At 41.7% G+C, this 17,195-nt stretch overlaps 6 protein-coding genes across 6 annotated transcripts; 3 read left to right on the top strand and 3 right to left on the bottom strand.

The window, feature by feature from the left end:
• Positions 1-233: 233 nt before the first annotated feature.
• Positions 234-704, top strand: Bfra_007454 (putative small subunit of phenylpropionate dioxygenase protein; the record flags this gene model as incomplete). Its single annotated transcript, XM_037337826.1, has 1 exon — positions 234-704. One exon carries the CDS (start codon positions 234-236, stop codon positions 702-704), a length of 471 nt encoding a protein of 156 aa, XP_037187206.1.
• A 255-nt stretch (positions 705-959) lies between these two features.
• On the bottom strand, positions 960-2,507 carry Bfra_007453 (putative transcription factor cys6 protein; the record flags this gene model as incomplete). The annotated part of the gene is made up of 3 exons (XM_037337825.1): positions 960-1,009; positions 1,063-1,594; positions 1,650-2,507. The coding sequence occupies 3 exons, from the start codon at positions 2,505-2,507 to the stop codon at positions 960-962; spliced, it is 1,440 nt and encodes a 479-aa protein (XP_037187205.1).
• A 1,030-nt stretch (positions 2,508-3,537) lies between these two features.
• On the top strand, positions 3,538-4,350 carry Bfra_007452 (uncharacterized protein; the record flags this gene model as incomplete). Its single annotated transcript, XM_037337824.1, has 2 exons — positions 3,538-3,902; positions 3,957-4,350. 2 exons carry the CDS (start codon positions 3,538-3,540, stop codon positions 4,348-4,350), a joined length of 759 nt encoding a protein of 252 aa, XP_037187204.1.
• Positions 4,351-8,355: 4,005 nt separating this feature from the next.
• Bfra_007451 (putative cell surface spherulin 4-like protein) lies at positions 8,356-9,149 on the top strand (the record flags this gene model as incomplete). The annotated part of the gene is made up of 2 exons (XM_037337823.1): positions 8,356-8,635; positions 8,692-9,149. The coding sequence occupies 2 exons, from the start codon at positions 8,356-8,358 to the stop codon at positions 9,147-9,149; spliced, it is 738 nt and encodes a 245-aa protein (XP_037187203.1).
• A 1,857-nt stretch (positions 9,150-11,006) lies between these two features.
• Positions 11,007-12,017, bottom strand: Bfra_007450 (putative cell surface spherulin 4-like protein; the record flags this gene model as incomplete). The annotated part of the gene is made up of 3 exons (XM_037337822.1): positions 11,007-11,206; positions 11,311-11,565; positions 11,738-12,017. The coding sequence occupies 3 exons, from the start codon at positions 12,015-12,017 to the stop codon at positions 11,007-11,009; spliced, it is 735 nt and encodes a 244-aa protein (XP_037187202.1).
• Positions 12,018-14,317: 2,300 nt separating this feature from the next.
• On the bottom strand, positions 14,318-16,320 carry Bfra_007449 (uncharacterized protein; the record flags this gene model as incomplete). The annotated part of the gene is made up of 2 exons (XM_037337821.1): positions 14,318-15,526; positions 15,574-16,320. The coding sequence occupies 2 exons, from the start codon at positions 16,318-16,320 to the stop codon at positions 14,318-14,320; spliced, it is 1,956 nt and encodes a 651-aa protein (XP_037187201.1).
• Between the last annotated feature and the right edge of the window lie 875 nt (positions 16,321-17,195).

Below are 17,195 nucleotides of genomic sequence, written 5' to 3'. Positions count from 1 at the left end.
TCTCAATTGCTTTCAAGCATTATTAATCAAAACGTCAAAATTGATGACTGTATATTATAATCAAGGAACTAGATGCTCATGAGAAGACATATATAAGACAAGACTTCCTGGCATTAAGTTATGTTTGAATTGCAATAAGGCAAATATCAATACTCTCCTCTTCACCACCTCAAGCTCTAGTTCACAACATCAAATAAACCAACACATTTTATACAGATAAAAGTACCATAGAAATGGAGACTATTACATCTGATCAGGAACTCATCAGAAATGCAATCGCAAATGTAGCAATTTCGTTCGATATGAACACCTTCGAGAGGCTTCGCGATTCATTCACAAAAGACTGCGTAGCGGACTACACAGGCTCTCTTGGTCTCATGAATGGCGTTGACACTGTTATTCAGCAGTTGCAGAAGACTATCGGGCACGTCAGCACTTTCCATAGCTTGAGCACACAAGTGATTCGGCTCACTGGAAATGACACGGCTGAAGCTACCACGTATGTCTCAGCAAGCCACTTCGCCGACGACAAGTCGTTCTTTGCCGAAGCCAGATATCTCGATAAACTTGTCAAGGTGACCGAGGGAGGAAATATGAAGTGGTTGATTGACTATCGATTAACTACCATGATGGGTGTTCCGAGGGGTGATGTCTCCATATTCAATATGAATTTAGAGGGGTGGGTAGACACCCTAAAGGCGTGAAAGAAATTCGAGTCTATGAGCGAAGTGGTTGTTCGCCCAAGTTAGTTCCACTTTATCACAGATGATCGAACTTGACAGAAATAGAACGAAGATCGCGAAGTCAGTAGTTGGTTCTAACTATTGAATCGTAGCAAATGTCGGGAAGTTAGATGGAGGAACAGGGTCTTGGAATCAAATGTAAAGTCTCATATGCATGTGAGCTCTTCCTCTATAGAAAAATGAAAAGATGATGAATTGTCCCACGTATTTGTATGATTAACGCATTAACACTCTAAGTGATGGCGGGTCAAATTCTGTAGCGTTGACTTCCAAAATGTTAGTATAAAAAGATTTCGAATCATTGAAGGTGAGAACTTACCAATTGAAGCCATAATGAATCCAAACTCGTCAACCTCCCCAAACCACTTCTCTGCTCTACTATTCAAAGTAGCACCAGGTAGGATATCTCCAATCTCGGCTTGAAGGTAAATTCGACCACTCCATCTCGAAAGCCAATGTATGTATTTTGTGTTCCACTCTTTTTCAGTGTTTGCTTGCCAAAGTACCTTTGGGGCCGGTGCAGGCATGAAGCCAAGGTCTTTACAATCGAAACATTGAACTTTATGCAACACAGAGTGTGCCCAATGAAGAAGATATAAAGTAAGCACTGCTCTACGTTTCGATGCGACATGTATCCAAGCTTCCCAACATGGCCGTGTCTGTGCCCTCTCTTCGTTAAGGAAAAGGCCATCACGCACGACGTGCCATACAAGAGACTCGACTTTTTGAAAGACGATTTCATTATCATCAGTAGAGTTTTTTGAGGCTCTTGATGGAGAGAGGAGAATAATGGAATAAATCACTACAGCTTGTAGAACTGCTAAAAGCATCGTTTCGTCAAGTTCTTCGGGCTAATTTAGGCGACCAATTAGACGGTCCCCTAGAAAGATGTACATCGAGACTTACTTGATCGACAATAAGATTTAACTCTGAAATTATTGTCTTCCTTACAATCTCTTCAGCTCCTACGCTTTGCCCATGCCACATTTTGACTAAAGTTGTGCAAGTCGCCAGTGGCCGGGGCAGAACATCATGCTGAGCAAAATGTGTGGAGTGAAATATTGGAGGTAGTTGAAATCCCTCGGCCAGCATCTGAGGCCAAGTACGAAAAACACGGAAAATCAGTTCCATGCTGTGATTTGCTAAAGCAACCGAACTTGATTCTGGAGGAGGTTGCAGCTCAATGAATGGAACGTTGCTGAGTCGGCCAAGCTCAGAAATGCCTCCGTCCTCGCGACCAAAAGATGACAGTCCTGAGTGATCCATATTTTGGGGATATACATCAAGATCTAATGGTGGCATTGAAGACCAGTTTCCTACATCCGAGAAAAAGGTGTCGAATAGATTAGGATCAAACGTTGACTGTAAAAATTGTGGTCGAAATATAGGTGAAATATCTGAAGGCGTGGTGCTTGTCGGATTCTTCTCAATTTCCGAAAGATCGTGTCTCACATTCGCAGGAGTTTTCGCGCTTTCAGGAATAGCGTATTCGCAGGAAATGTCGCGCACATGACATCGTGAGCAAGTAGGTCGTTTTAAGCTACACCTTGTTTTATGTATAACACACTGACGACAAGCTTTACGCCTTCGTGATTGGTTCTTGTTACATTGATTTTTTAAATGGCGACTGAGCGATGATTCTGCGATGCTGTAAGGTTTCGACGTCAATCCAAACGGAAAGGGAATGTCTCGTGACTTACGGTGGTTGAACTTTGCTCCACAAGACAAGCAGCCTGGCTTTCCTTCCGTAGTATCTAGTTCCATCTCTTCGCGGCGGAGATTGAGTGATACTCGTGGAAGGCCAATTGTTGTAAAGGAGGAGAATATGGATGAAATGCATGCGGTGGTCCCATTTTTCAATTAGCTCGGAATTCCGAGCTGCTTATGCATACGGTAGTGAGGTTTAACCCCGAGTGCTCTTTTCGGATGTGGCTTGACTTCTTGCGGTCACATGTTTCTAGTCAAAGAGGGAATCTTTTTCATCAACAACAGCAAATTTGAGGGTTCAAAGTATGGATCTCATCAAACAATGAGGACGCGACGAGAAAAGATAGAGCTAGCGCACACGTATATTTGAGCGCTTTCTTTCGTTGCCGACAAACGTTTCCTGCCCATACAAACCTAGAAAGCGGTGAAGATTACTCCCCTCCGAAATATTTTATACCTGATGATTTGTTTACCTAACCTCACTGCGCATTAGAGAAAAATTGGTTTCATTCACGATCGGTACGACCGAACTCGGTGTGAATTCAGACTCTACTTTCTCTCGTGAGAGATGAGAAGATGCAGGAGCCAACACATCCATTTAGCCTCGTGGGTTCATGAATGATAGTTTCATTCTATGGAGGCTCATAGCTGCTATAGATCTCCAAGTGAAGATCATTCTTCCCCTCCATGTGGTAGGGTTGCTTCACATCTACCATATTTGGCAAGCTTTTACTAAATAGGCACCTCCTCCAGCGAATCCTTGCAATGATCTGGTTCCTGATTCGCATCCTGTCAATGTGGCGCAACCTTTAAACGGTTGATACCAATTACGTTGCGTATAAAAACAACCATGCTGCAAAGTATCTGCAGGATATATATTGATTCTTGCGCAACTGCGCCCCAGAACCGATGGACGGAAGTTTGCTATTTCGAAAATTGGTTCTAGAAAGAAGCTAGAATTGGATACAAGTACAAGTGAAGCATTCCCAAGTAATCTATCTTTATTCCTTTATTCCTAATTTTCGACCATGCAATTCCTGTCAGCCCTTCGTTAATATAATTTGGATGTCATCATCAAATCGCCAAAATGGTGTACCAAATTAAACCCTTGCACGTATCAAGTGAGGCGCCAGAAGTTGTTCCCGAGGAACAGTCTCCGTACTTATTGACCTCGCCCGATAAATATTTCGTTCGTTCATACTCCGTGAAAAGAGCATCAAATCATATAATATCACCACTAAGTAAACAATGTGATAATATTCCGCTCCAAGAAGTCTCATTTCCACCACCAAAAAGAGCATACGATCTTGCGCGTTATCTACCTCCGCCAAAACAGAAGAAAAAGTCCGGGCTGGTACCAATTGTTTTCATAGCTGTGGTGTCTTTCTTGATCGGAGGAGGTATTGGCGGTGCTATTGGAGGATGGGTTGGGAAGCATAACAACCCCTCGAGGTATTTTTTCATGCGACAATAAAAAGGGACAAAACTGATTACAAGTGTTTCCAGCAAGACCTCCAAGTCCGAATCAACGGGAACACTTTCAGGATGTGCTCCAACAGTCACGGAATTTGTAGACTCTGCTGGCTGCCCCAACGTCAACAATACTACCTATACAACACCTGTACCGAGTATAGAGTTTCGCATAGCTTGTGCAATCGACTTGACCTCTTCACCAGGAGAAGATATCGAACTAACCAACGTCACAACTCCGACTCTGAATAACTGTTTGGAATCGTGCGCACAATATAATAATGGACAATGCTTGGCAGCTACTTGGATACAGCTTTCTCCAAATCACCCAGAGATGAACTCGAAGTGTTTCTTTAAAGCGAATTCAGGAGTTCGCATACCCATGAATTCTACGGGGACAATAGCCACGAGTGGGTTCCGGATTTCCTGATACGAGCTCGATACAGAATACAAATTCTTGGAATACCTAATGTATTTTAACTTGATACATCGAGGTACTGGAACAGCTCTCGTGGTTCGCTCACTTGATGTCAATGATTTTTGCATGATGGCGTTTTTAAGATGGTGCATTATTTTTACGTTCTTTAGAACTGGATTGCAGCGTGATGATTGGAGTATCTGAAAATTCGTACATTCGCTCACGAGTTATGAAAAAGATGATGGATAATTTGCTTTGCTTGCGGGCAACTTAATTTTTAATTACTATTTGTTATTGTTCTTTTGTTGTTGTCATCACGTTGGAACCAACATTGGCAGCTTGCAGGCGAGGTGTAATTATAAATTTTGTGTTGAATCAAGAATTTCGTGGACATGGAATCAGATGGAGGACTCGTTGCAAATCTAAATGCAAAGTGGTATTCACCGATCGCGTTAGCAATGAATCGTTTCGAAGGAAGTTCTGTCACAATTAAATTGCTCGCAGAGTCACTGCTCTGCTTGTGAGGAATTGACTATCATGCCTGTTTATTTTCTTCAAGGTAAATTATCTGAAGAATCGTCAGAGTCACTCCATCCAGTGGTATGACTTGGCTTACCTTGTAAGACACTGGCGTAGTGCAAAAGACAAGCCAGAAGGCCATTTCTCGAGTACTCTTTGTACTTGAAGGTTGCTTTGATTTGGGGTTTGCAGAGGAACTCCTCATAGAAACGGAGATAGCTAGCAATCCAAACTACAATTAAATGGGGGTCGGCAGTGGTGATGAGGTCAAATGGGCCTAGCGTGGTTATTTACCCCCTCTTTCCCAAAATAGTTAGACCCAGGTCTGATCGCGTCGCGTGGTGCTTTACATTTATTCTTCATCTTTACAACACCTCAAAGGGTCGCGACCCACGATTGCCCATTCATTATCATATCTCATGGCTGGTAGTGATTCTCACACTTCTATACACAACTGCCTTTATTTTACATACCGACATGTCCTAATTGAGTTGTGTTTGTGCAATAGATGTTGAGCCTTCGAGGGATGTGTAAATCGCGTCAATTTTTCAAGATCTCCAAAGACTTCCCAACTCGTTGCTGTCAATAATTTGAGCGTATTGATCGAGGGTTTTTTGTTCACAGAATATGCATGTTTGTTATTGTTTCGGGTGTTCTATCCACCATTCTTACTATGCGCGTTGAGCTTCACTCTTTCCTTTTACTCAGTTCTGTTCGTTTCTTGCTAATAGTGCTCAATCTCGTGCGTCTTCACATTACAAGAAGACCTCTCATATGGTCATACTAGATTACTTCCTTCCTCAGAAGCACCTCAAGCCAAGACTTGGATATCTTGCCCACTCATATCTACCACCCATCTTTCTACTTGTGCCTCGCTCAACCGAACAGCCTCTAACCTGAGCTCTCGGAATCTTGATAAAAGATATTCGCCGGCAGTTAAGAAGGCACTGTTACCTGTAACTTCTGCGATATCATTTCAATAATCAACTTACATGTCCCATAAGACTGGAGCAATGTCACTGGGTCTTCACAATCTATACTTGGGAATGCAGTCGTTTTGATATGGATTATTATGAAATGAAGACATACGAAACTCTGTCGGTAGATGATAGTCAGTCATGGTCAGCTGGTCCTGTTAGAATTTTTAAAATGATCCTCATGTTTCCATGAGAAGCCTTGCTAAGTGAGATGGAATTTACTCTGCGTCATCAGAAATCACTATCTTCTTCTCTTCGTCCGAAATTAATCTCAAGTCCCATGGCTTCTGAAACGCTTTGAGCCCAGCTATTCTCCTACTCTAGCATCAATATCCTTTTTCAAGTACTCTATACAAGTGTGACTAGTAGATCTATACTTGTGGACTTTGACAACGCAAGGGCTCAGATCATCCATTGTATAACATCTTCCGAACGCCGACTTTAGCCATTTTAGTTCATCTTCGGCCGATACGTCTTTCCAGGGCTATTTGCAGATACCAAAGCTTCACAATGCTTCCGATGCTGTACGAATCAAAGTGTCGACATTTAAACGCCTACTCTCAGTGAGTATGAATCTTGACATCGTTATTGTTTTACGACGTCGACTGCTTATCAATCCGTCTATAGTTTGCATGCCAATGTTATGGGCGTGGTATCGGTGATATATATCTATCATGCTTACGTTGGGCATGACTACTGATAAACACGATTTGTACAGTCGTGCCGTCCCGTCGCGAAGGAAGGTAAGCGCTTACCAAACATATGTCTTATTCTAATAAGCCTCCTGGATATCTCCAATCAGTATCAGAGATTGACATCGGAATCAGTAGTTTGACGACGTGTGTAACTTTTAACCGCTTCCGTTACCTGCGAGTGGATATTATGAGGTATCTTGTATCTTCATGTGGCATTCTTCACAACCGTCTTAAGACATTAAAATCACAATAATTCAGTACTATGCATAATTTGCTATTTCCTTCTTTTACATGTATGTTATTTCAATCGGCTTGGGCGCTGCTCGCAAAATTAATGTTCTATACCACTCATGTTGCATTTTGCCTGTCCGCCCACCAAACCTAACAGACTCTGTGCCTTTCTTACTCGTGTAAATTTACCTCGTCCTCTTATAGCTCGGCTTTAATCGAAAAAATAGTTTCCCGGAGCCCGATTCATTTCTCCTGAAGCTAACGGGCGCTCCGCGAAGTCCCTCTCCTTGCTCTTTACATGGGGAAGAAGGAAGCTGAGGGATGGCTTCAGGGTTGCAATCCAACCCCACGTGTTTATTGTTCTTATTTCATATGCTTTTGTCATGGCACATTCTATCCCTAGAATCCTTCTATAGTCCAAGAATTGATCTCCTCGAATGATTTCGCGACAAAAGTAATTGAGAGGTCATTAAGATATCCGATCTTCTTGATATTTCCCAACAAGTCGCACGAATTACGCAGTACAATATATGGATATGAACATATACTTTAAGTTTGAACACGAATTCGAATTAATTATTGCATCATTTTTCGAATTTAAAAGGGGTCACCGAAATTCGTCTGATGTCAATTAATCTCCCAGGCTTTCGTTCAGCGTATGTTTGCTTTTAAGGCACCATTAGAATTCCTTTCAATTGCCCCTGCATCAATTACTTATTCTTCGAGTAATACTACAGGATTACACGATCTAGATGGTTTAAAAAAATTCCATCATCCCATCTAGAAAGCGCCATGCATAGAATGGTTTGTTTCATCGCGAACAAAATCCTTTGACAATAACCAATTAATGGCTTCTGCTTAATAGTTCTTAGTCATTCGTACTATGTTACCCAGTGGCACAAGAGACACTTTTGTTTGCCAAGAAGCATTTAGCCGGATCATGATGTGGTTGGAAATCCTGAATTACTGAATTGAGCTACACAACCATTAGAATATGAAAGTACCCCCTTGAAATATTTACAGTCAAAAATCCTATCAGATCTCTATTTGTTCCTCAATTTTAAAGTTCTTGAATCGGCGAATTCAAAGCTTAGACTCGGATCCTTTCGACCCACAGCCAAGGATGTGATATGAGTAGAGCCCTAATGGAGGCGGCTAAACATCAATATCCCCTACGAATGAATGGTTTCCGCGCGTTTGTAAGGCGGTTTTTTTCTCTTGGGGTTGCCTGCCCAGAGGTTCAATTTAATCAATCTCAAATCAGCCCTGGCCCACTCTCCCCGCGTCCAAAAAATGCGGGTGATAGAAATTAAGGAGATCGACATGGCCCACAGCGAGTATCTACATTGCATTTCATGTCATATATATTGAGACTACTTTCCTTAGAAATGTGTACCACATCATCTTTTTTGACGATATAGTCTTCTTTCTTTCTCTAGTCGCTCTCTACTTCTACATTCAATCCTTTCAATCTTTTCGATCTTTACGATCTTTTGTCAATCCTTACCAGAGTCTGGACACTCTTTGATTGTAGATACATTCATTCATTCATTCATTCATTCACACATTTACTTCTTCCTTCCAAACTCGCAAAAATGGTTCTCGCTACTTCTATTCTTCTTCCTCTTTACCTTTATCCTACTCAAGGTGCCTGGATCTGGGCCACCAATGCAATTGCAGCTTACCCCTCTCTTGCATTCACCGTCATTGTCAACCCAGAATCTGGACCAGGAGCTCTCAATGACTACCCAGAAGATGAATACATCTCTGGTATCACCAATTTGACGAAGTATGATAATGTCAAACTTTTGGGATATGTGGATACCCAATACATGGCCAAGAGTACTGCTGCCGTTGACCAAGAAGTCGAGACTTGTGAGTAAAACCTTCCTAGAAACAGACGAGCTAGGACAATGCTAATTAAGGAATAGATAAATACTGGTCTACCTACACCAAAGGGAACATCGCCGTCGATGGAATCTTCTTCGACGACGCAGTCAACGAATGGACATCCGCCTCTTCCAGCTACATGACTACCATCGCAGACAACGCACACGCTCTAAATCTCACCGTCCACTTCAATCCCGGTACCATCGCCGACTCCGAATTCTTCACCATCGCTGACAAAGTCGTTATGATTGAAGATAACTATTCCGCCTATTCCTCCAAGAAAGGCAATTCGTTGGAAAAAATTGCAAGTACCCAAGAAGAGCAAAGTTCGGTCATTATTTACGATTTCAGTGGTTCCCAATCTCAACAGACTAATACTGTCAACTCGATTGTTGCTTCTGGGGTTGCGGAGGTGTATATCACGACCGTGGAATATACAAGTCAGAGTAAGATGTGGACTCAATTCGTGGCTGCGGTCAATAGTGCAGTGGGGAATTAGAGTATCAGTTTGAAGAGATAGGTCGTAAGGCTCAGTGGGGCGGGCAGGGACCGGAGGAGGGGAGGGAGACAACGTCGAGCGGGTGAACTGACAGAGAGTTGTATTTGGATGTTGTGGAAATCCTTCTATTCTTGTTTTTACTTTTTGTTTGGAGTGTAGATTCTTGGAAGCAGGTGTTAGGAAAATCCACATACATGTTTATGTGATGGCAAATGAAAATAGCAGAGTTAAGTGCGAAATTGGCGACTTCTTTCCCGTATACCCTTTTGTTCATTGAAATTACCTGCAGTTCTTCGAGGTCATGAATGTGCCTCGAGTCTTTCCATAGAGGATTCCCTCTCCAGATTCTAGGAATACTGCAAATCCTCAATCATATAAAAGTCTTCCATATTGCAAAGTGCAATATCAGTATCTCCACAGGCTCCAATAAATGAAACAAGTCAAACATTTCGATAACTCTTCCAAAGAAAACCATAACTTTCCATATTCGCTATATATTTATCGTTTTAATCACTACAACTGATCTGTATTCGATCCAATCACTATCTCCAAGATTGAATCACAAGAAAATAGCAAAACGCCAAAAGTTTGAGACTCACATCAGCGGCAAAAATCGACAACGAATTTCCAGCTTTTCAGACGAGAATCTCTAAATTCCTATCCTATTATATCTTATTTATCATAAACCCATGAACCAAGTTCGATTTCGATTTCAATCTCAATTAACAAAAGATCTATCCATATATGCACAGGATCTAATCCACACACTCGGAATATCAAGAAGTTAAGTAGCCAGATCTATATTACTGCCATATAACACTCATACAACAAAACATCCGCAAATATCTAGGTCGAAAGAATATAGTGTATACCCGACCCGAAATTCCAAACCACATACACCATCTTACCAAACCATCCCATCACCATCATCTCCAACCTAATCGCTCCTCGGAATCAACCCCTCTATCTTCTCGGGAAAGATTTCGAATCACGAGATTCTTCTCTTCTATCAATACCTACCTAGTTTCACAATAGTCCGAATATCTTCATATACATCTCGTTTCATATACTCTTCGAGAATCGTAATCTCAACCGTACACCAGTATCTCAATACCCCAACCTTATTGCATCCAACAACACGATAGGTATACTTTCCCCCAAAGTTCATGACTATCGATAAAAATCGAATAGTAATTATGTTTCACAAATACACATTTTATACTAGATGAAAAATTTCACATACTATCTATATGAGTTCAATATGTTTCTTATGATGCCATTACGATAAAGGGCTGAATTAATAAAGTAATAATTCCTCCTTCGCATTAATAATTCAAACTTCGATGCGCTCGGTGCTTGATAAGCTCTTATACTAGAGAGGTATGTATGTGCTAACTGCATGCACGTAGTCTAACGGTTTGGAGTAGCGTGGGATATCCGATTCTCGTCGGGAATATTAGCGGGGAAGATACTTTTCCCCACGAGGAACTAGTTGACCGACTGTTAGAGTTGCAGTACTGATATTAACATTCTTTTTTACATGATATAATGTGGTATTGGTGAAACATATTGAATTAATCACATGATTTGGCAAAATATGAAACATTCAACGACTTGGGAGATCGATGGGTGAAACATATTATTCATAGATAGGGCGATCGAGAATCTAATGACTAGCTAGCGTGCGAGATGAATGCTAACTTATCTCCTTGTGTCTTTGATGATCAATGATTTGACGGAAATACCAGATTTCCACGCTAGCTTTTTGAGTCATATTGACGATGCTTTTCTTATGAACAGTCATTAATGCTTATGATTTCTTCCCTCATCTCACCGCCTCCCTCCCAAACAAAAATCTTAAGTAAGACTTGTACCTGCGGATACGGCAGCGAGAAATTGTGTCCAGAGATCACTTTGGCTCACATAATCTTTGGTAGTGATGTATAGCGAATTAATACCCTTTTTCAAGATTTCCTTAACAAAAGTCGATTGATCGCTTGCCGAGCCGGGAAAATGATGGAATATCACTGAAGATTTGGAACGTTGGTTTGGGGGAACTAATTTCATAATTGTGTTAGTAGATTACGTGCGGAGTAAGTCACAACTTCAAGGTTCAGAGAGGAAGCAGAATATGGAAAGAGAGAGAGAAGTGAAAACTCACTTGAATCAATACTCGGTAATGCTTGAGAAACATTATATGCATCTTCAATCATTAAGATGTTATCTGCGAGAGAGAAAAATGCGGGATCGGCAAGAACACCGGGATTGAATGTTACAGTGAGATTGGCTTGGTGGGCGGAGGTGGCAATGGTGGACATAAATTGAGAGGTGCTAGCGTTCCAGTTGGAGACGCAGTCGTCGAAGAAGATGCCGTGCATGTGGATATCTTTTGAAGGGTTGCTTTGCCAGTGGTTGTCTAGTATTGAGAGGAGGATGTTAGTGTGTCTCTGGTTCTGTGGTTTTAAATGACGGAGGAGGATATGGAAAAACTTGGAAGACTAGGGACTAGGGACTAGGGACTCGAGACTCGAGACTCGAGACTCAAGATCTATACTTAAGAAAGGAGAAGTGAGAAGGAAAATACATACAAGTGTCTACCTCGGAAACAACTTCCTCAACAGATCGATGCATATACGCCGTATCTACATATCCCAATAGCTGTACGTTATCAAATGCATTCAGGGAGGCGATGGCATCGATGTAGCTGGGATCAGGAAATGAATTGAAAGCGCCAGGTCCGGTGGATGGGTTGATGACGAGAGTGTAAGTTATGGAGGGGTAGAGGGGGATGGTTGTTAAGAGCCAGTTCCAGGCGAGAGGTAGGGGATAGATGTAGAGGGGGAGGAGGATGGAGATGGGGTAAAGCATCTTTGGGGGCGAGAGTAGCGTTTGGGGAAGTGCTGTTTGCTTTGAGATACTGATGAAGTTTTCCCGGGAATGGTATTGCAATGTCTGTTTAGATAGATGTAATGTATTGACTTGTGGACATATGTACTCGAAGAAGTATACCAGAAACTCGAAGTAATAAACATCAATCAAAGATGTTCCAGTCGCCTACCCACTAACCTTATTCACCGTGAATATCTACCTACCTGGGTAAGTAATATTGAGTCACCATGTATCCAAATCACCATGTAGTAGTTATCATTCGTTACCTAACAAGACAAATCTGATAGTACGGCATGGTGTGGTATGGGATTGGGAGTTCTATTGGGATATCTTGGTCTTTATTCACTTTGTTATTGGAGTCAGTTTACGAGAAGCACGAGACTGTTACATGGTGTTTAACATTTGACAAATGGGAGAAATTAAACAAAGCAGTTCATTAGAATAGTGAAATGAAGTGCAGTGAAGTCATCCAGAAGTAAATGATCCCCATGTGAAGAACTTGACAAAACGTATCTCAGTACCTGCCTATCTATTCATACTCCGAACGTCTGAAGAAACATTACATCTCTCATATCACAAATATTTCCTCCTTTATAAAGAAGTTGTGAGATTATATCATCTTTTCGAATTTTATGTGATTGGTACCCTGTCTATGGTAAAAATATAAATTCGGCTAGGCACATATCCATACCTACCTATCCACATATACATCCCTCCGACCCACTAAACCCCCTCTCCGCCTCCGAGCCAAAATATTCTCCGATCTCCATCCCTCCCCACGGGGATTATAAACTCAGTTCTCCTCTAATTCATAAATTTGCTCTACTTCAAATTTCCAATTTCATTCTGTTTGCATACCTATGTGATATTAATTACATCTATCTAGTCCGCCGAACTAAGAAACTCGAGATTGTTAAATGCATACCTTACCCTTACCTACCTACCCATCTACTGACTCACTCACTCACTCACTCACTCACTCACTCACCATTCCACTCATCCATCCATTCATCCATCACAAATCTAATTTCAGGTCAGAAACAAATCATACTTACCACCTAATACCTACCCACCCACCATCAAATCCAATTCTCCAATCTCTCCTCTCTCCCCTCTCCCCCTCTCCCTCCTTCCCTCCTCCCTCCTCCCTCCTCTCTCCTCTCCTCTTACCACATCCCCAAACATACGCACATCCTCTAAACACCCTAACACCCAACGAGTTAATCCTCGCTAAAGGACTAACCGGATCTCATCTGAACCAATCTAGATCTAACCCTAATCTAACCTTATATACAACCTTAACCTTATCCAACCTTAAATTTCCTACAACCCGTAAGTTACATAACCTTACAAACCCACACCAATATCACATTACATATCATATCACATTACATAATCCATCCATCCCCATCCAGAGCAACTCAACTCAACAACAAATCCCAACATAATTACGTAGTAAAGTAAATAAAGGTAAGAGTAAATACACAATCCGGAGGTGAAACATACATACATACAAACATACATACATACAAACATATCTTCCCACACAGATCTATCATTCGGAATCTTATATTCCGTTCGATTGGTAAGGTTATCGGTCCTAACATCGATACCGATTGATTGATTGATTGATGAGATATAGATATGATTTAATACAACACAATACAATCCAAGACAGATATAAGTAAATAATCAAATAAATATAAAGTATATACAAGAATCCATGATTAAAAGTAAGTAAGTAAGTATCTAGGTATCTAATCCAACCCCATCCCATCCATCCCATCAATCAAAAGTCATATATACATAGGTACTCATACCTCGCGATGAAAAGTCCAATTCCAATTCCAGTGCCCATTCCCGCTCCCCAAACACCTTGCTTGCTAAGTTACGGATAAAGACGATGATGGATATAAATAAACAAAAAAGAAAATAAAAGTAAAAGTAAAAGTAAAAGTAAAAGAAAAAGAAAACACAAAATAACGAGAAGAATGACAGTAACAATGACAATGACGATAAATGAATGGCCTGGTCTAGATATCCTATCCTATCCTGTCCCTTTCCTTACTACCATGGTATTTCAGAGATATATGTATCATAATATACCATAAATCCTACCCTGCCCTTTCCTAACCGCTGGATATCAATCCCTACCCTCCTTCCCTTCCCTTCCCTTCCCTTCCCTTCCCTCCCATCCCCCAAAACGATGAAAGCAAAAATAAAAATAAACTATACAAAAGAAATAGATATTTATCATCAAAGAATGAAAGACCATCTCACTAAATCCCCTCGCACCCTCTCACAACCTCGACCAAACTTCTCAAAACCCATCCCTCCACTTCCTTCCCATTTCCATCCACATCCACACTTCCCTGCATGCCTTTCAACAATTTGCCGATGCAAGTCTTGAGATTGAATTCGATCTTCTTGTTTTGCGCAACTGCTCCCATGTTTCCATTACGACGAATGGATGTTGATGCTGAGAGACCGAGGGTGGAAGCTGCTTTGGCAGGAATACCGACGAGAGATGTATTGTTGTATGTGTAAGATAAGAAGGTATTATTGTGGAAAGAAGATTTGCGAAGATTGTGGGAAGCGGAGTGAGAATGTTTGATAGTGGTAGTGCGGGTGAGAGGGGTACTGGATGGAGGGGTAGGAGAGGAGGGAAGCGATTGTAGGAAGATGTAAGCGAGGATGTGGGCGTAGAGAGCGGAGCGGAGGAAATCCGAGGAGACGGGGAAGATGGCGTGGAGAGGTTGCAGATTGGCGGCTGCGAGTTGGTAGGCGAAGGTGGGGAGGATGGGAGAGGGACCTGCGTTGGTGGTGCTGGGTTTGTTGGCGGGTGCGAGGGCGGAGAAGGAGAAATCGGGACTGAAGGGAGGAGTGACGGGTGGGGTGGTGGGAATGGAAAAGTTGAAGGATTTGGTCTCGGTTGGGGAGAGACAGATTGTTTGAGGACGATTGCGACGGTTGATACCTTTTTGGTGGGGTGGGATAAGTGTTGTGGTTGATGGTGCTGGTGGTGGTTGTTTTGATCGCTGAAATGATTTGAAAGAGGCAGTTGATGTAGCTTTAAGATGCGAACGAATGGATGATATACATGGGGTATCAGCTAATAACATTTTGGTAGGAAAGTTCGAAGTGCATTCTTCGATTGCGGCTACGATATCAAGTATCGTATCTGGAGAGGCAGGTGTTGGAGAAAGATCTGCTGGTGAGCGAGAGATCTTTCGTTGACTAAAGTTAGAAAATTTGTTGGGTTCTGGTTCATCGGGTGAAGTTGGAGGACTGGACATGGCTAGATCATCCATTGGGGATGTCTCAATCGGAGAACGAGAGGTTAATCTTCGAAGAGCAGATGAATCGGAATGCTTTAAAATTCCAGTGGGGGTTGTTCTTTCTGGAATGGTAATAGACAAGCTTTGAGATTTTTTATGATTCACGTGGATAACTTGTGCTTTAGCTGGTGCGAGAGCTGTTGCGCATGCCTAGAAAACATTAGTACTTGTTAAATTGATTGGAATGAATAGCTTACGAAAAAGTCGTCAGACTCATCATCATCTGAACTCTCACACATGCTACTTTCACTATCGTCGAGCCATTCTTCAATATCCAAAGTCGACAATCTAGGAGCGATTCGGCGTGTGGTTTTTGAACCAGCAAACCACGAAGATTCAGATTGTTCACCTTCTTCACCTTCTTCAGCATCTTCAGCATCTTCATTTTCTTCGCCCAAACACTTGAAAGACAATTCCGAATCTGCTCGATGACGTCTTCTTGGGGACATAGGTGATAGTGTCGCACTTTGTGTCTCATGTGTGTCATGATTTGAGTCATCCCAACCGCATCCTTTGCTTGAACTCGAGTCACTCAATCCTTCATACGCATCGATGATACTAGATGTAGTGCACTCAATCTCATCCCACTTGGTACAACTCTCTTGATAAAGAGGACTTCCGATTAAAGGCGATCCATCAGTTGAAATAATGGGAGTGTCTCGATATTTCTCGGGTCGGATCGCCAAAAGTGATGTACCGTGTAATCTCCGTTGTGATATATTTCCCAGATCCGACAAGTCTCCCAAACGTTCTAGTTGTCCAAAAGTTGACCTCTTAGAGGGTGTTGACACGGAGTGTGAATCTGAATCTTCCGAATCTTCTGACAGTGGTGGAGTGGCAAGCCTGAGGGGTAAAAGTCGTTTCATACCAGACACTGCTCTTTTGGATGTGTGTGCAGATGAAGGCCTCAACAAAGCCGAAGTGGCATTTGCTTGCTTGAACATGGTGGTGTGCAAACTCGGCAGAGAAGCTCTCGTAGAAAGTGTTCGTGATTCCGTATATTCATTTTCATGGTGAACAAAGGGTGGGTTGGGGGTGCTTGATATGTTTTGCGCAGCACATGTACCTTGGGCAGAATGGACGAGGTAGATTTTTGATACGTATGGGTTTGTCTTTGACTGATGTTTTGTGTGGTTGATGAACCCATGGTGATGTTTTAAAAGGAGTGACTATGATTGGTGTATGTGTCACTCAATCAATGAAAAAGGTCTAAGGAGTGTGTATTGTATACAAAAGTGTAGATTAAAAGATGATGATGAAAAACGATATCATATTATAGTCTGATGGTAATGCGATGAGATGTAGGAAGTGTTTATATGATCTTCCTTTCCCCGGGGTAGAAATCATCCCAAAACAAAGCAAGGTAAATTATGTGGAACCTTATGACCTCCCCCTTGGGATGATTTGTACCAGGGATTGAAGATCATGGATCTTTGGATTTCCCTGTCGATGATTTTTGACATGCCGTGCATTTTGTGTACCTAGTAACCATTTGGAGCCCGAGAATGAGGTAAAGCATGGCAAAAGTAAAAACAGACCACTCTTTTCTTTTGGGACCCATGTACGAGGATATAGCCAGGGAGGGAAGAAATAATGAGTGAACAACAAATTAATAATAATAAATAAATAAATAAATAATAAATAATAATAAATAATGATAAATAATGATAAATAAACAATAAATGATAAATAATAAACAATAGCCGGGCTCATTAGTATTTCCTACTAAATTTGTATCTACCCACCTACCCATCTACCCATCTAGCCGTCGAGCCATCAGAACCACAACATTCAAATGTGTGGTCTGTGTTATGTACTG

The sequence above is a fragment of the Botrytis fragariae genome (assembly GCF_013461495.1).
Source record: "Botrytis fragariae strain BVB16 chromosome Unknown tig00000795, whole genome shotgun sequence".
In the NCBI taxonomy this organism is placed as follows: Eukaryota; Fungi; Ascomycota; class Leotiomycetes; order Helotiales; family Sclerotiniaceae; genus Botrytis; species Botrytis fragariae.
This window is presented reverse-complemented; position numbering and strand designations above follow the sequence as displayed.